Source organism: Cynoglossus semilaevis, chromosome 2 (assembly GCF_000523025.1).
Source record: "Cynoglossus semilaevis isolate Cse_v1.0 chromosome 2, Cse_v1.0, whole genome shotgun sequence".
Lineage (NCBI taxonomy): Eukaryota > Metazoa > Chordata > Actinopteri > Pleuronectiformes > Cynoglossidae > Cynoglossus > Cynoglossus semilaevis.
This window is the reverse complement of record NC_024308.1, coordinates 19,117,797-19,137,797: the sequence shown is the minus strand read 5'-3', so window position 1 is coordinate 19,137,797 and position 20,001 is coordinate 19,117,797. Positions and strand designations below refer to the sequence as shown.

At 37.2% G+C, this 20,001-nt stretch overlaps 2 protein-coding genes across 6 annotated transcripts in view; one reads left to right on the top strand and one right to left on the bottom strand.

The window, feature by feature from the left end:
* The window catches only part of tgfbr3 (transforming growth factor, beta receptor III), a 40,979-nt gene extending 27,257 nt beyond the window's left edge, over positions 1-13,722 (bottom strand). Inside the window, exons 1-2 of the mRNA XM_008307319.3 lie at positions 13,324-13,722; positions 6,882-7,056 (exon numbers count right to left, since the gene is read on the bottom strand). Of these exons, the coding sequence (XP_008305541.1) occupies positions 6,882-6,942 (61 nt within the window). The 5' untranslated portion in view covers positions 6,943-7,056; positions 13,324-13,722. The remainder of the gene's footprint in view (positions 1-6,881; positions 7,057-13,323) is intronic.
* A 3,532-nt stretch (positions 13,723-17,254) lies between these two features.
* The window catches only part of brdt (bromodomain, testis-specific), a 7,593-nt gene continuing 4,846 nt past the window's right edge, over positions 17,255-20,001 (top strand). The window contains exon 1 of one of the 5 annotated variants that reach the window (XM_025054256.1): positions 17,255-17,400. The gene's annotated coding sequence lies outside the window, so the exon portion shown is untranslated. The other 4 variants (XM_025054257.1, XM_025054255.1, XM_025054258.1 and 1 more) reach the window with 4 other exon arrangements.

Here is a 20,001-nt window from a genome sequence, read left to right as displayed (position 1 = left end):
TCTTTAGGAGTGACAAGAATGGACAGGATCAGGAATGAGGTCATTAGAGGGACAACACAGACAGGAAGGTTAGGAGAAAAAGCTAGAGAAGCCAGATTGAGATGGTTTGGACATGTGCAGAGGAGGGACAGTGGATGCATTGGTAGAAACATGTTAGAGATGGAGCTACCAGGTAGGAGACAAAGAGGAGATATATGGATGCAGTGAGGGAGGACATGCAGATGGTTGGAGTCGGAGTAGAAGATGCAGAGAACAGGGTGAAACGGAAAACGATGATTGGCTGCGGCAACCCCTTAAAAAGGGACAAAGCCGAAAGAAAAAAAAGAAGGATGTGGTTTTAGTATCTTTGAAGGAAAAAGACACATTTCTAACAAGAGTTAGACACTTTACAGTAGCAATAGCAATAACACTACTGTTATTGCACCAACATCTACTGCAACAAAATTCAGTAGATCCTGACATCCATTAGATTTTTACGTCTGCATGACCCCCTCCTACAAACCCCAGATACGGCTCCTTTCACTTGGAGTGTGAGCAGTGAACAACTCCGCACTTTAAGCAATGCATACTACAAAACATTTGTGGTGAGTTTTTGGGGGGTTTTTTTTCTCTCTGAGTCAAACCGTGCTTGCCAAAGACTAGCTCAAGTTACAAAAACACTATGCTAAAGACACGGAGAACGTCACAGAGAACGACAAGCATTTGGAAACAATTAAAGTCAAAGTCAAACACGGCTTCGTAACAGCTCTCGCCAAAAATACAGTGTCTTAGCAACGGCGTGAGTAAAGAGAGTGAAGCGGTGGTTGGCGGCATACTTTTTTTTTAACGTCATTTTTTTTTTTTTTTTTATTTTTTTTAACGTCATTTTTTTTGTTTTTTTGTTTGTTGCTTCCAGCATGTTACATTAGTTGTTCATCAGCTGAGCAGCGAGAGAGAAACGGCTGCTTGAATCACACAGTTCTATAGAGTATATACGTACATATAAAGAGAGAGAGAGAGAGAGAGACCCCGACTATTCATTTGTGTGCTCTCTGGTGGACATTGGATTTTGTTTGATATTCTTTAAACCATTAAAGCTAGCCTGGGGCTGGGACCATAGAACACAAAGTAGACCGAATGAAGTGGAACAGTGCAAACACAGTAAGTAAGTATATTTTGAAAAGCGTAGTTATGAGTCTGAATTTGAATAAAAGCAAATAAGTCACTGTTGAAGATATCCAGTGGGAGTGAGTTCTAGTGTTTTTTTTGCTGAGTAGCTGAGTAGCTGAAGACTCCGATACCCATGGTACTGTATGTTGGCAGGTGGAGGGAGGAGGTGAATAGAGAGGGAGGTTCTGAGGAAGAGGAAGGAGGCAGCAATACGGAGGGGGTCTGACAGATAATGAGGGGTGAGGTTATGGATGGCCATTGAAGGTGTGCAGGAGGATTTTGAAATGGGTACAGAATTGAACCTAGAACCCGAAACTTGCTGTAGTGCAGGGGTGATGTAATTAAACATTCTGGACCATTTAAAGCATATGAACAGAAGCGTGAGGGAGGCCAAAATGAAGAGAGTTAGAAAACAATCAATGCAGGAGATAACCTATATAGGTTGTTATGGGCATGATGTTTAACCCTTTGATGCATGACCCGTGATATACTGAGTTAAAAAAATGTTACTAAGTGTTTTTTATGTGTTTTTAGACATAAAAATAAGAACTGATTTGGTTCTGTTTTTGTACACCAAATTTTCTTTTTTGAATGTTGACACAATTACTCTGCAGTTGCAAAGGCTGACCACTGTACGGCAGTGTTGGGTGATTCTCAGGCGTCCACTGTAGAGGCTTAGATGCAACACTGCCATCAAAACCTATTCTTATCATAGAAAATGACATTTTATGACATTTTCATAGCTGTCCACTGTAGTGACCGTCATGCATGAAAGGGTTAAAGACTGTGTACACACATAGACTTGGCATGCGTCCTTTTCCGCCAGTTCAGATGTATTTAAAAATTAAATGAGCATGGAAATGCTGTTGTCCCTTTGGAAACACTTAGAGGTGATGCCGGGAAATGCTGCTAATAATAATAAAAAAAAAAGGAGTCACCAGAATGATGTGCATATCAGAGACACACGTTATGAACAATAAACACACACATGTTCGCAATTATATGGGTGCCCAAAGTGGTGAAGATATGGGTATTAACAATGGCAGCGTTAGCGTTGTTAGAAGACCTTGCAAATGGTGCAACAAGACAGAGCGGCGAGTATTCAGGATTTCTTTCGTTTACCAAAACCAGTGTTACTAGACTCGGGGTTGTCGGTTCCCTCGCAGGTGCTAACCATGCTGAGGTTCCAGCCATGCCAGCTGTGCAGGACAGTCATTTGAAGAATCCCAAAACAAATATATAAATGAAAATATGTAAAAACACAACGAAAAAAAAAAAAAGCAACATACACGTTGCGCTGCATTTCCTGCTTTAACACTTTATCCCACTGCTGCTGCAGCGTTTAGTCTCTCTCAGCAACTGCACTCATCTCTTTTCGCCCATCCCCATCCTCCTCAATGCCAACATTTCTGCACATGGTGCAGCCGACCAATCACATGTGGCTTAAACAGAAAAAAAAAAAAGAAAAAAAAAGCAGCTACAGCATGATCCTAGTCTATCCTTGCATGTGATTGGCCGGATGGTGTGCCTATCAAAGTAACGTCCCACCCTAGCCTGCATGGATTCCCAACAAAGTTGAGCAGGAGTCGCTGATGGAGAGAATCAGCTCTTGTCCTCAAACAACTTATGACTATGTTCTACTATTGACGTTTAACTGCAAATTCAACTTTTCTAGCCTTAAATTGAATTGCCGACAAATGTCTCGTCACATACAATATTTACAACCAGCAATGCAACCAAATTTTATGTACTATAGATAAATGACATCGCTAAAAATATGTACTTTTAACAACCGCAGTTGTTAAGTGTTCAAGTGACACCAGGGAAACAATCCGGGGCCTGTGACAAAAACGGACAAAGTGGCGTGTAGTTTAACTCGAAAAACATGAAAAATATACAAAATATCAGTGCTAAACCCAAATGCTGTCTAAACTAGCCTGCGGTTTTTGCGACATCTGTTTTAAATGCTCGTCCCGTGCCTGGCGATCTAAACTCTCGGGTTATACTTGCCTATTTTTAATCATTACCTTATCTACGATTTCTACGAGTGAGTTTGTGGGGAAATCATTAGGCTCAAAGAGAACCCAATGTCGTCTCCCCTTTTAGAGAGACACTGTTGTTTTCTAAAGGATTGTTCCAAAAGCGAGGGCAGAGAGTCTTTTCAGTCAGGACTGCCGTAGTGGAAACAGAGTGTGGAAGGTGAGGCCCCATGAGGGGGGAAGCTTGACAAAAGACAACACCTGGAAACCTTCACTTAGCCTGTTTATTAACTTAGTTGCGCACTCTGAAGCTGACACAATGTATTTAAATGATTAAGAAATAAAACGTTATAGCATAATCACACAAGTTTTTTTTTTTTAATTATTTATTATTCCTGTTTTCACAGCTACTAACGTTAAAAACTGAGGAATTCCAGATTCAGCGTAACTCTCTTTTTCTTCAATGAAGGCACACTTGGAATCACTATTTTACTCCACAGCTTTTACTCCAGTGGCTCATGTGCTTTTTTTTTTTTTTTTTTTTTTACAAAGGGCCATGTAGCACAATGGAAAACACATGATGACTACAGCTGTATTCTATTACTGGCAGTGAGTGATATAATTTATTTGCTTGCTCACTGAAAATGAGCAATGGAAAAGAAAGAAAAGGAGGGAGGGGGGGGGGTTGGACTTGCTTTGCTCCTGCTCTATTGAGTAAGGACTGTAACACATCATATGCTGTGAACAATACAGGAGTGACCTGTTACAAACAAAATCTAAGTTTCTTAAAAATGCAGAGACTTTGCCTGTAAATTAGGCTGGAACTCGGTCTAAGAATATTTCTTGGGCCAGACATTGCTCTTGGATTAGAGTAAGTAAACATTTTCAAAAAAAAAGGTCTACAGATAAGATAAGATAAGATAAGATAAGATAAGATAAGATAAGATAAGATAAGATAAGATAAGATAAGATAAGATAAGATAAGATAAGATAAGATAAGATAAGATAAGATAAGATAAGATAAGATAAGATAAGATAAGATAAGATAAGATAAGATAAGATAAGATAAGATAAGATAAGATAAGATAAGATAAGATAAGATAAGATAAGATAAGATAAGATAAGATAAGATAAGATAAGATAAGATAAGATAAGATAAGATAAGATAAGATAAGATAAGATAAGATAAGATAAGATAAGATAAGATAAGATAAGATAAGATAAGATAAGATAAGATAAGATAAGATAAGATAAGATAAGATAAGATAAGATAAGATAAGATAAGATAAGATAAGATAAGATAAGATAAGATAAGATAAGATAAGATAAGATAAGATAAGATAAGATAAGATAAGATAAGATAAGATAAGATAAGATAAGATAAGATAAGATAAGATAAGATAAGATAAGATAAGATAAGATAAGATAAGATAAGATAAGATAAGATAAGATAAGATAAGATAAGATAAGATAAGATAAGATAAGATAAGATAAGATAAGATAAGATAAGATAAGATAAGATAAGATAAGATAAGATAAGATAAGATAAGATAAGATAAGATAAGATAAGATAAGATAAGATAAGATAAGATAAGATAAGATAAGATAAGATAAGATAAGATAAGATAAGATAAGATAAGATAAGATAAGATAAGATAAGATAAGATAAGATAAGATAAGATAAGATAAGATAAGATAAGATAAGATAAGATAAGATAAGATAAGATAAGATAAGATAAGATAAGATAAGATAAGATAAGATAAGATAAGACAAGAGAATACAAGACAAGACAAGATAAGATAAGATAAGATAAGATAAGACAAGACAAGACAAGACAAGATAAGACAAGACAATACAAGACAAGACAAGACAAGATACGATTTTATTCATCCCACACTATAGAGTGACTATTTGCAGCGAGGAATAAAGTGACTAAAGTCATAGTGCAGGTGGGAGAGAAGAAAATGAAATTAAAAAAATTAAAAAAAATTCACAGTGTGAACATGTACAGTAAGGGGCTTGGTTTAAGTCAAATATGAGTGGAACAATTTCAATGTTGTTTTTTTTTTTGTCCACTCACATCGAGTTTTGGCAATCGTGACTGCAGAAAGTCAGTTGCGACCCAACAAAATACTTTTTGTTTGACTTTTGACATGTCCCTGTCCCTGTGCTCTAGTATAAAACTGATTGTATTTTATCGATGGCTGTAATGCGAAGGATGTGATGTGGTTTTGCTACGTCGCCTTTTTTTCCCATTTATTGCAAACCCTTTTCTGCCTTTAATTGCACTGACTTTGGAAAACAGCTACACAAGAATGCAACTGAAAAACAGTTTAAAATGTATGAAATGAACGAGTCTGAAAACAAAATATGCGCGTGTGTGTGTGTCCTGTTCGTTTTGGGTTCGACGGGGGGTGCGGAAATTTTCGAATAAACCAAAGGGGGGTCCCAGCAGAAAAGGTTTGGGAACCACAGACTCGGGCATTGGCTGTAAATATCACTCGCTCTAACTTCACACTTAACAAGCAATTCGGTTGTCAACGCTTACGCATGACGCACACACCCAGGCGGAAGAAGAAGTAGTCCCACCAACCGAGCGTCACTTGCACAACATCTCAATAATTTGGATACTTTTCACCGTGTTTCTGTTTAGGATACACCTCATCTCAGAATGCGTAAGTATCAAAAGTATCGATATTTGGATTTCAGAATCGATTTCAGAGCATAAAGATCCAGAATCGGAAGTATCGATATTTCAGGATCGATCCGCACATCACTATCAATCATCGGCTGCGCCGTAACAGTCATCGTCACCTTCCTTCATCATCATTTTACTGCGCATAAATATGGTGTCACTACTTCGCGGAACTTCAGTTCTCGCGGCAGGCCTCGGAACCTATCTACTGCGATAGACGAGGGACCGTTGTACTTCCAGTGTACATTTTCATCTAGAATAGAATGAGAAAATGGGGCTACTAAATGCGGCTTTACTAAAAACAAATTGTGTTTCTGAAGGGGGAAAACGTTAACCAAATAGTTCTTAAATGAAGTGTTGGAATTAAAAATGTATCGCATGCCTTTTTTTCCTAAATGTTTGTGTAACCAGAAATAAAGTTTGTGGTTTGTGACTGTTTCGAGTGGATTTACACAGTACTCCGTTCATCTTTGTAAACAAACTCTGCACAGACATTCCACAACACATGTCCAGATTTTACACGCCAGGTCCATGACCTTGTTGAGGGAAAAAAACACAAACTGTCATGAAGAAAAAGAAAGAATAACCAGAACTTTGCTCACAAAAATTGAAATCAAATCGACCCATAACATGGGATTTCAATAATGACCAAAGTAATGTGGTTATTATTTTTAAATATTTTTACTTTTTTTTTTTTTTTTTTTTCTCTATAATCTAGTGGGCCACTCTTGTCTTGAAGCCCTGGTTGACTTGGATGACTGATATCCTGCTTTAAGTACACAGGGAATAAACTAATTAAAATAAGTGAAATCAAAATGAAATGGAAAAATTAAATCATCTTTCATGTTTACTCTTTTTACCTTCTTGGTATTTTTAACTCATTCCTTTATACCTTTTATCCCTTCATACCATTCATCAATTTATAAATTGATGAATGGATTTTAATGGATTAGGTCTCGGGAGCCAATGAATGAAACGACAAATGTTTTATTCATTTCCTAAACACATCTCAAAAAAACGTCGATTAACGATTGAAAACATATTTAGAAACACTTACCTGCAGATGCCACGCAAAATAACACATGAAGCAACGGTAGGGCAGAAAACGGTGACGACATTTCTGTTATTATTCTTCAGGTTCCAGACTGAGGAAAAGTGTATTCTCTGGCCTTGCAGCAAAAACCTTTTCTTAATGACGTACTCTTCTACGGACTGTCGGCTTGTGGGTCCAGCTGCGAAGTGAACAGAATGAATAAAGTCAGTGTATGCTAAATTTAAAAATTGCACCAAACAAAATAAATCCAGGTGATAAATGACGAGTTCAGGTGTACTATTAGATCAATGCTTCGCAAATACTCATGTGACAAAGTGTGGAATTGTTGACTTGGAGATACTAGGAAACATGTCAAGGGTTATTAGAACACACTCAATTGATGTCAACAGGAAATGCTGAGTGATTTAATAGTACACATATTATTCAATTATCATTAGGTTCAAAAAGTCCTCGGTTTATGGCATCCTATGGCATTTCCCATATTTTTATTAAAAAAAGTCTTGTTCCGTCATTCCAACGTATGGTGTTAAAACAAATTTTTGCAACGCAAAAGATGACTTTGTTTACATTAGCCAGTCAGTTGTGAGCTATACATTGAAATGTGCTACATTTGCTTTTTTTTTTTTTTTTTTTGTGCGTGTAGTTTTTTTGGGACTTCCCAAGCATAAGTCAGACTCGGGATATGACTCATAACTCATAACAAATTTTTCATGTCCTACATCATAATGTCACCACTGTGTTAGCTCGGTGCATGACACAGGTACTTATGTACAGTTACTGACTTACTGCAAGGGATTATGTTGCGCTGTAGGATCAAAATTCAATTCAAAAAGGACCCCCTGTATTGTATATGTATTTAATATAAAACTTTGCAAATCAAGTCAAACACAATTCAAACATTCAAACAAAGTAAAGAACAATACATTAGCTTAGTTGAATGTCAGTTAATTTTTTTTTCTTTCACACAACCATCTGTCCTTGTCCTAATCTTTTATGTAAATACAATAAGGAGGCAGCTAATTATTGATAACTTCAATCAATTTTCCAAACACAATTTTGTCTTCCTAGAACTCCGAGGGATGCCTTTCACACCGGACAACAACCTGCCTCTGTGCTTCATCTAAGGACTGTTCTTTCAGTTATGCTATTTCAGTAATTCGAAACGGACCAAGATGAAAAACCCTGTTGCAAAGCTTAAATTTATCTAGTTTAAATTTTGATGTGATTTGATATATTGACTACAGAACTTCAGTCAAGGCAGTTCAAGACCTCTCAGAAATGTTTTAACATATTTTAGTTAACAAACTTGGAGCACTTCACAACATAAAAGTTGAGTTGAAGAAGCCCCAGATAAGCAGTGAAGGCTCTTGAAGTAAAAAATTGAAATGACAAAAATGTAAATTACCTGGATGAGAACCATTATTATCACATGTATGACAGGAACAAGCATAGTTTGTTATGTTTATGTTATTTAAATTTCTTTATTCTGTGGGTTGGTAGCTTTTTTTTTTTTTTTTGCTCATCACTGGACCCCATTTATTATCTGCACAGAAATTTGTTTTCTGTTCTGGAAATTGTTTATCAGTAATGCTCTGAGGCCATGTGCAAGATATGGAAAGATACATACAACAGACACGGTTAGAAAATTAAAACAATGAAAACCCCATCGTGTCAAAAAAACGACACGATGCCTAATGTCAGAAACGTCTGGAACGTGTAGTTAAAGTAAATGTATGTTTAAAGTAGGGATGCACCGAATATTCGGCCACGGAAGATTTTTTTTTTTTGGCCCAAAAGTGCATTTTCATACACTTTTACTACTGAAACAAAATGGCCGAAACAGGAAGTTATGATGATATGGCTTGTCTGAAAGTGCCAACATGTCTGCGGGGTGGACGCATTTCAATATATCTGAGAATGGCCCACAGATAGAGTTTGCAAAACTTGTCATCCTTACATTTTAAACATTTCAATCTTCATCAAAGAATTTCTCCCCGTCGGGTTTTATTTATCACCAGAAATCCAAACATCCCGATCGCTATGCTCATTAGGAGAGGAAGGAGGTCTTGCAGCGCAGACCAGGAGCTCCTCGACTATACATTCGCTTCACACCACTCGGTCTCAACAGAGAACATTCTCTCTCTTCTTGCCCCGTTTGAGCGGCTAACTAAAGAGACCAGCTCCTCTGATGCATCTGTAGCAGATGGTATTCCTTTAATCGATCCTTTAAAGATGGACCGTGGTACGACTGTACTGGATCCCCGTTGTAGGATCATTACTTGGATGCGGGAATAAAGCAGCGCGCACGAGAAATGATCCAGCAATTGAGTTAAATGCACTTTATGTTTTTATGAGAGAAGATACCTAATTTGACAATTTTTCAGCAGGCCAGTATACACATTTTGTAATTGTTTTATTCTTTTAAACATTAATATTAGTTTATGCAATTGTAGTGCTTTGATGGTACTAATAATTGGCATAATAATTTCTTTGTTATTGTTTCTGTGTTATGGTTTTCGGCCTCGGTTTTTTTTTGGGCTTTTTTTTCATTTTTGCTTTTTGGTTTTCGGCCAACAATTTTAATTTCGGTGCATCCCTGGGTTAGAAACATAAAACGCATGAAAAAACAGCTTTGAAGCAGTGGTATCTACAAGGGCTAAGAAGTCATTTTTGAAAACTGGTGGCAAATATTACACTTTCCTCAAGCGCAAAAGAGCAGGTGACCTCTGTATGATTTATGTCCCATTCTGACATTTATGTCTTGACAGACAGAAAAGTTAACTGCGTAAAATACATAAACCCAAACCCGGCCAGCAGACTGATACAAAAAAGGACTTACAGGGGAAAATAGATTTCAACGACCTCGTAACCTCTACAATGCCGAAGACATCGTCAGTGTGGCAGTATTTCACAATAATAGACATCGGAGAAAAACGTCTCGTATCAAGTTTCAACAGTTTGCATATTACAGCTCACCTACAAACATGGCACATCACCTAAAAACAGTAAGCGAACTTGCTAGGTTGCTCCATCCAATGTGAGTATAAGAACATCAACAATCATTTTATGACTCAGTCCCTCAGATACAGAGACCAGGCTGGATGTTAAGCATCCTCTATCATCCAAAATGACATCACAGAAGGAACTGCAGATTTTATTGCTCAGGATATGAAGCCCATCTGTGTCGAGAAGGGCCAGGGTTTTTAAGAACTTGTTTAAGAAAGTTTTTGGATCCTGGATATAGTGTTTTACAACAGAATACAATATACAGTACAATACTGTAATTAGCCTATTGCGTAATTGCGATGTGACTGCAAGGCTTTTTTGTTTTGAGCCTATGCTTTTTTTTTCTATCCTCGTCTTGATTAGGTTTTTTTATTTATTTATTTCAGTGCAAAATAATAAGGGCAAACCAATTTAACATTACGCAAATAAACTACTAGTCCTTACACTTATTTATAATTCATTTAGGTGGACAAGGCTACCAAACACGGAGCATTTTATACCCGCTTTGACACACCTGTGATTTTTGTCGAAATTGTAATTTAAGAAATACCGGACGTGAGTTACAAAGTCACTGACAATCAAAGCTTTTTCAACACCAAAGGGAGGTTGAAAAATCATTCTTTCCCCAAAAAACAAACAAGAGTCAAGGTCCTGATAACTTCTGCAACCTGGTAAAATCCTGTGCAAACAAGCTAAGCTGAGGCCTGGTAACAAAATCCTGTGCAAACAAGCTAAGCTGAATTTTCCAATATATCGCGAATCCATGAAAATGCAGCTTGTGACCTTGGATTGATTTTAGATCAATCGTATTGACAGCGATCGTTATGAACACCTTCGAGAAACTGGCGAAATCTGTAATCCTTAAGAACACTGAGCATGACTACGGTCCTACGCAATAGCCTAAAGGCCCAACAAAGGTGTTGAGGATGCCATAATCCAATCCCCATGTTTAACTATGAGGCTCCTAGAGCATGCCGTAGCAACGGAGAGGCCCTGAACCACTCTAGCGTATGCAGACGACACTGTTTTTATTTATTTATTCCAAGACGACACACCATAAGGAGCTGCACCAGCAATTCTTGGCCAATCAATCTAGAGTGCAAAGTAAAGTAAAAAACCATCAGCGCAACAGCAGTCCATTGCTCAGAGTTCTGTGAGCATGACTCCATGTGATAAGTTCTCTTTCAAAACGAAACACAGAAAAGACGTTAATTTTTACGGAATTATTTTTCTATTGCTGCTATTTTAACTACTACAAAATGGTGTTCTTAGCTAAGAACTTAATTAATTCAATTCATTTAATGTTATTATCTGTTTGGTTTTTTTTTTTTTTCTATTTACCCTACTATTCCAGTTATTTCATATTTCCTATTAGTCCTACGGGAGTTGACAATATTGCAATACTTTTTTTACACATTTGATTTATTTATGTTATTTATTTAAGCTCTTTTTCCCCTGAGATTATTTTATTTCAAGAGATATTTTTGGTGAGGGAAAATACATTTTAACGTATTTTTCTAATTGTAAATTGTCTAATTGTTAACACCTATCTATGACTTCAGGTAGCCGGCGGACTAATCTCTTTCAGCGCAAACATGAAGGCGTCACGATAATGAACTGCGCTTCGCAAATAATCAGTACGTGGGGATTCTGTTTGTCTTTGATGTACGATTATTGATTAAGGAATTATGTTCCCCTCCATGAAAAATTTGACGGTGATTGTCTTGAATATAATTACATGTAAACAAAAGAAAGATTTCATTCAGCAACAAAACATACAGACGTATAGTAATTGTAATTTATGTTACTATACATTAGCATAATGGTTTCAGAATAATTTAATTATGATATCATCATTATATTTGACGTCATAATCTTTACTGAATCATATGGTGAGGCACATGGGAATTCCCACTGCCACAAATTGGACTCGGTGACGTGAACGATAATGGTAACTTAACTAGCCATTACTAAAAAACAAAGTGTTGTTTTTCAAGTAAATGTAGCCACAACGTACAGACAGAAGAGGGTTATGTTATAAAAATGTTATTAAAAATTTTTTTTAAAAATTGCAATGCAGTTGAGTACAATAAAAGAACAATTTATTCCACTACCTCTTACACAGAGTGTGTACTCTAAACAGATAGTGTGCATTTTAAAATCCGGGACTACCATGTCAAATAAGAAATGAAAGTCGAATACAGTATATGAACTAAACAATCATTAAATTAAAAAAAATCCACATTCTTTGCTAGCACTCCTTAGCCCATTGTTTCCCAAAGACGCGGGTCGCGACCCTCAGGTGTGTCGAAGAAATTTTTTTTTTTTTTTTTTTTTTGTTTTTTTTCCGCTTATTTTTCCCTTTCCCTGGACTTCACGGTCATCGCAATAGCTAGATTGCATTCCCAAGTCTCACTTTACCAGAGCACAGACCTTCCCTGCGGTGTTTGAGCTGTTTCTGTCGACATGTTAGCATATATAACATTTAATGTCCAAATATGAACACCTTTTTTTGCTGGTTCAATTACTAGTTTTCCGTTGTTTAAACACCTGAGCAATACTAACTGCTATCAGATATCACCTTTATTTTGTGACTTACAAATAACGTCTATTGACTTGGGTCGCAATGGTTTGTGACTTTTAAAATATGGGTCCCAAGAAAAAAAAAATGTTCGGGAAACACTGTCTTAGCCTATCTATATGTGCCTGATAAGAGATAGAGAATGGAGGAAAGAGAGAGATAGAGACAAAGAGACTGGGAGAGAGAGAGAAATGTGATAATATGTAACAGATGTATTTGACAACAAAGTAACTAACATCATCCTTTAATGGAATGAGGTCAGTGTACCTTCAGTTTTAGAACAACGAAATGAAATGCATATCAATGCAAAGTTGCAAGTTCGGCAAAAATCACACAGTACTGCTCTACATTCACACGTTTTTGCCCGTCACCAATTCAGTAACACATTTTGACCCACATACTGATGCTCCGTCTTTATGTTGCTCTATTGTTCGACCACTCGCGTTAACCCGTTCACACAGTGAACTGGCATCCTAAAAACAAATGTCAACCGCAAAGTACACTGGCAGAGTTGTGTATCTGTCTATTCCGCTGCCTGTCCCCTTCATAACGCATGTCAACTAAGCTGTACATAAACGTGGTGTTTACTACTACTGACAACTAAGTACGTACTAGACGTTACCCTTAATAAATTAATACTTATCAGAGTTGTGGTCTGGTTTCTGCGTAAGCATCTGGTCTCGAAGATTCCCTGCAATCCACTACAGATACACATGTTAAGAATAGTTTTAAGGGCGGTGGAGACGTTTTGTACAACGTAAAAAAAAAGGTTTTCGTTTTAACCTCTTAACGCGTGATTATACCACAACAACTTTTCACATCTCCTAATCCCAGCGTTTAAAAAAGTAACGGACGTACCGTGAAGACCTGCCCCAAAACTGGAAGACAAACACGGTGGACGTTAAGCAGTCGCCCCGCTCCTCTGGATGAAGTAATCACGCTCCTCTCTTCTCCTTCACAGCATTTCGTTAAAAAGAAGGGAAAAAAAACAACAAAGCGTACACAAAACTCGGTGTAGTTTTACGTATTTAGGAGCAGCGTGTGAATAGACATACGCTGTCCTTAAATTTAACGCCGTTTACTACAACATGTTTCCGCTTCAGCTGAGAGCTTCGTGCGAGGGTGGGGCCTATAGGAAAGGGGCTAAAGTCGGTGTGTGATGGGCAGAAGAGGAGCGTCCCAAAACGGGAAGCCCAGGCTCCAGGATAGGTCGCTCTTCAGTGGAAAAAAAAAACTCCCCACAAACACATTTTAACAGGGGCACTTTAAATTTCCTTTGCAAATAATGTGTACGCTGACCACTAGTGGTGAAGGAGAGCATTGCAGGTGGTCTCAAAAGTTTTTCTAAAAAAAACACTTTTAGGTGTATTTGTTGCCGTTATTCCTAAACAATTTTTGAGTGATTGAGTGATCATTTTGAATCATTTTTATTATTATTATTTAATATAACAAACTAAACATTTTTTATTTAAAGTTTACTTTTAAAGTTAAATATAAGGTAAAAGAAATCTTGCTTGATAAATATTTTATCAATATTTGTTGCCGTTATTCCTAAACTATTTTTGAGTGATTGAGTGATAATTTTGAATCATTTTTATTATTATTAGTTTAATATAACAAACTAAACATTTTTTTTATTTAAAGTTTACTTTTAAAGTTAAATATAAGGTAAAAGAAATCTTGCTTGATAAATATTTTATCAAAGTATGATTTTAAAAATTGTATGTGTAGTAAAGTATCATAGTTTTTATTATTCTGCTATTTCAGCTCCGAAAGGAGTTCATTCCTGTGTGGGTCCACAGAGAGAAATTTTCTTGTGCTGAAAACATGATCACACACCCAAACATTACAACAATCTGTGTTCATGTAACCTGCTCAGATCTCCCTCCTTTTTACCTATTTTCACCACTACACCATAGATAGCAAATAGCACAGCACTACCAATAACATGACATATTAAAACAAACTGCAAAAATTCACCTTGGAATTTGTAATCAATTCGATTTCATTTTATCATTATAACGAAATATGTTCCAGATCTCCTGAATGTTAATTTCTGCTGCCTCTCTTCTTAACTATGGCAAAACATCTACCAGAGATGCGTCAGAAAGACCAAGAGATCTTTCTTCCAGGACACTGATGGATTTTACCTAATTGATCACTTCTTTCCTGAGCATGGAAATGGCCTTTACCATTTTTTTTTCACCCACAAAATGTGAGCCTTCCTCCACTTTCTCACCTCGATGAGAAGTTCCACACTTTCATTTTCAAACTTTCCCCTGTTTCTTCTTGTGGGTGTGGGGGTATGTAGTTTCTCTCTGACTTTTTTTGGCGTATTGATATTCTTTGTGTGACAGGGAGTGGTATGTTGTTAAGGTTTTTTTTACCAAGGGAACAGAAATGGGTAAAACTAAGAAGGGAAGGTCAACTTACTTAGAATATAAAAATCAAAATAAATCCAATGTGAGGTAAGTACATAAGGATACCGGGTTGAAACGGAGGAGGCAAAAAAATCCTATGATAAGTGACATTGCAAGTGTGCTGTTGACACAAACGTTTGACCTGGTCCCTCCATTGCCTCAGACTGACAAATTTGTTTTTTTTTCTCCTTCTAAAATAGTCCGAAATAAAGCAGAAGCCTCCTCTAAACGAAGTTAAAATGCCAATAGGCGCTCTTAGGTAAAATGTTTGTGATAAGAACATGATATAAAATCACCAACTGGTATGATTGTACATGTTTTGACAGCACTGAGTCTGTGTTTAAAAACATCATTCTTATCCAGTCTGTACCTTGCGTACTGCCCGACAGCTAAGGTTATCCTTCTCCGCACATCCACCAGATCATGAGACGATACCAACCCCTGAGTCTGTGTTTAAAAACATCATTCGTATCCAGTCTGGACCTTGCGTACCGCCCGACAGCTAAGGTTTATCCTTCTCCACACGTCCACCAGATCATGAGACGATACCAACCGCCTCAAGGAATGTTGGGATACAGGATGCGGCTCTAATCAGTTGTACAATCAAAAAAGAAAAATCTGCCCACAAATAAATACTCTTCCGTTATATATAGTGATTCCGTTATCACTATGTAAAAACGTCATCTACCTTGGCAAAAAAAAGTGTAATAAAGACCACACTGTAAGGTTCAAAATGAGCCCTAACCAATAGACACCTCTCCTCCACAACATGTTTGACCTCTACAATGGTTGGAGTAAAAATGTGTGAAAAAAAACATCACTGTGTGTCTCTTGCAAAAATAGAACGTCAATGTGTTTTCATTTTTGCAAGCTCATATATTAGCACCCTTTTCCTTTTGTTTCTCTGGCACCATTGACGGTCAGGCTTCCTATTCTAAAAATACACTGCCTGGCCAAAAAAAAAAAAAAAACGCCACCAAAAAAAAAGGGTCATACACTCTAATATTTCGTTGGAAATCCGCCTTTAGCTTTGATTACAGCGCGCATTCGCTGTGGCATTGTTTTTCGATAAGCTTCTGCAATGTGACAAGGTTGATTTCCATCCAGTGTTGCATTCATTTTTCGCCAAGATCTTGCATTGATGATGGTAGAGTCCGACCGCTGCGCAAAGCCTTCTCCAGCACATCCCAAAGATTCTCAATGGGGTTGAATCCAGCCTTTCACAATTGGCCACAATTCCTGTGTGAAAATGATGTCTCGTGCTCCCTGAATCCAGCCTTTCACAATTTGAGCCCGATGAATCCTGGCATTGTCATCTTGGAATATGTCCGTGCCATCGGGGAAGAAAAAAAAATCCATTGATGGAATAACCTGGTCATTCAGTATATTCAGGTAGTCAGCTGACCTCATTCTTTGAGCACATACCGTTGCTGAACCTAGACCTGCCCAACTGCAGCAACACTGCCCCCACAGGCTTGTAGGCAGTAGGCACTAGGCATGATGGGTTCATCACTTCACCTGCCTCTCTTCTTACCCTGATGCGCCCATCACGATGGGTCCCCACTATCCTTCCAGTTTTTAATAATGCGTTGGACGGTTCTTAACCCAATTTTAGTAGTTTCTGCAATCTCCTTAGATGTTTTTTCTCTGCTTGATGCATGCCAATGATTTGACCCTTCTCAAACAGACTAAGATCTTTTCCACGACCGCGGGATGCGTCTTTCGACATGGTTGTTTAGCAACTCATTGCACCAGTTGGGGTTAAATAACTTGTTGCCAGCTGAAAGATAATCGCCCATGCAGTAATTATCCAATAGGAGGCTCGTACCTATTTGCTTCGTTAAATCCAGGTGGCAACTCTTTTTTTTTTGGGCAGGCAGTGTACAATTCATGGTGATGATGGTAATAATAAAAAAAACAACATCTAGAACATCTCAAAACGAATCTGACAAAAGAATACATAAACCAAATGTTTATCCATCATTGCAAAGCAAGCAGTTTCCTGACTTTAATTCTAAATTCGTCTTTATTCCCTGTTTCACCTGACACTTCCTCTTTCTACCTCTAAGAAGAAGAAAAAAAGATTTGATTTTTTTTTTTTTAAATAACGCTTTATTAACAGGAGGCGTGAAAACTGTAAAGCACGAAACAATCAACAAATTAATTTAGGGGCAATGCAAAATGCAAAAGTTCACGCCCAGCCACCTGGAAGAGAAGATTTGATTGGTTAATGCAACAGAAGAAGAATGGCTACATGCGTATGGGCTTTTATCTTCACATTAAAGGAACAAAGACACCTGCTCAAAAACAAAGGATCAAAGCATAAGTTAGGGGGGAAAAACAAAGATTTTTGACATATCATATCTGTATATGTTCGTACATGTATAGACGTGTCTATATGTGTATATATATACACGTATATACTACATACGCTTATATACGGGTTTATGCGTGTATTTTTTTTACCTACATACCGTATAATTAAAAGAACAGCAAGACGACAACATCCTCTAAGGTAAGTTTATGCGTGTATTTTTTACCTACATACCAGCAAGACGACAACATCCTCTAAGGTAATTTTTGTGGACAGTCTACAGGAGGTGTCAAACTCTGCCTGGTCAATTCTTACGGGATTTTAATTTTGTGAAACTACTTTTCCGATGCACGTGAACACATCACAGCGAACCACGTTTTTAGTGCGCCATCCCCGCCCCTTTCTCCTGGCTTAACAACCTTAGTTCAAGAGACTGTCGAATCAGACGAAAACAAAAGCACTGAAGGTAACCCGGCGGGTTGCATAACTTTAAAAGAGTCACCCGTTGTCTTCGTTACTGTGATTGTGATAAATGTTTACAACACATTTGCTTGCTGTACGGTTGAACCCCCCCTCCAACCCCCCACTTTCAAAAGTGTATCAGCTACAGATTGGCAGGGCGTGAGCCGCTGTCAATCAAACGGCTAAAATTAGTGGTACGTTTAACCAATCATTTTTAATACCTGAAGGTGTGTGCTATAAAAACGAGGCGGTCTTGCGGTATCTTAGTTCTGCTGCTTAATGAAAAAAAAGTTGTGAATGGATGGGCTTGCAAAAAGGTAAACGCTTGCTCGGTGTGTACGATAAGAAACGTTAGGTCGAGTTTCCGACTGTTGGGACTGTTGCTAAAACACTCGAGGCGGTCGTTTGCGTTAGAAATTGAACGGGTTAATGAACTCCACCACCATTTTACGCTTGCCCCATGTAGTCACTTATTGAAACTTTGTGCATGTTTAAAAATTAATGAGTCTTTACGTGGAAACAAAAATGTTTAAATTCAGGTCACACCGTGCGATAAAAAGTGAGCGTTAACTAGCTCATGGGTTAACCGCTATGATCTTGTTCTGCTAGCGTAGAGAAAAAAAAATACTTGCGGAGTTTTTACACATCAGATTAATAATTTTCGGGTTGGGAACAAATATGTTGAAATACTTTAAACTGTCCATGGGATTTTTATTTACACACATTCGTAGCTTTGAATCATGAAACTACATACGTACCGCATAGTAAAGAATTGGCCAAGTCTGTTGTACAGATTAAACATAATAACAAGCTGCGTTCAGGCATTTACATGAAGAAAAACATTACACTATAGATATCGAGACTAGACGATATGTACAATATTGGTCTCACGAAATTGCGACGACATTTTAAGGCTCGTTAAAAAAAAAACATAGCAGTTTTGCCCAACTACAATTGTATTTTTTCCAGAATATAAGCACGAAAAATCATAAACCTTTCAAACATGAAAAAACAAACAAACAACTAAATTGGTTTTTTTTTTTCCTTGAAAAGCATTTTCAAAGCTTTTTAAGGATACAGACAGCTTAAAATGGCACTGGATATGCACCATAGTATTTTTCAGAAAGAATAGAATTTATTTGACGTCCATGTTTTTTTTTTGTTGTTGTTGTTTTTTTTAAAGCTACAAGCTACATTTTCCAGTAGGCTGTCCTCAAAAAGTGGGCAAGTCTGCATGACCACATTTTGCATTTCCCAGTTGACATTGATAGTGTGATATGTAATTGTGCTGACCGTTGCCATTGAAGCTCTGCTGTTATAGCAATGCTTTCTTCTCCCTTCAGTTTCCCTGTGTCCAGGATTTAGTGGTTCTGCAATTGCCATACGAGAAGCATGTCACCACAACAAAATGGTGCACGCTTTGGTTCCAAAATGGTGATAAGTTGCAAAACCCCACTTTTCTTCCACTTGGGCATTAAGTGCAAACATAGTTGTCAGTATTGTCTGCCTCCTTTGTGTTAACTTTTGCATGTGTCGCTTTAAGTAAAGAGCCTTGGGTGGCTTGCGTTAGTTGCCGCACGGGGATGTATTTACTATACGAAATATCGCCGTTCTCTGTAAAACTACTAAATGTTTACACAGAACTTCTACAGAGCAATAGCTCCAATTGCTGCCTTTCCTGACACAGGCACAATATTTTTAAAATGTCGCTAAATCTTGTAAAGAAACGTTACAGGGGTATAAAAAAAAACATTACAGGGAAGCTTATTAAAATGACAATTTGTGAGATGCAACAACACGGTCTAGCGAATCAATTGCGTAAAGGCTACATAAAAGGTGAATAATTCGAAAATTGCTGCTAGTTTGAAATTTTTTTTATTTGCCAAAATTAGATTTTTTACATTCCATTTCATCCATTAATATAACAAATGTATAGAGGAATGTATTTGGTAAACTAAAATGTTTTCTTAGGAACGTTGGTGTACTGCCATTCTTCAAATCCATTCTCAAAACCTTTCAGTTTCTCTGTGATTACGCTAATTTTTAACATGTCAATTTTTGAGCGCACTATGTGCTTGAGGGTTTAACAGGCACCTATAAATAAAATGTGTTTTTTATTTATTTTTATCAACAGTGCCAGATTTAGAAAAAACAATGACTAAAATCTGAAAGTCAAAATAATAGCATTGATTGGTTGGTTTAAGTCACCAGTGCAGCCTTTAAATCTTAAATGCGTATTCAAGTGCTCTTTTGGTTTGATTTTTCGATTGATTTTTTTTTTTAAGAATTGTAATTATGGTTGAATCAAAGTGTTTTTTATATATATATGTGTATATATAT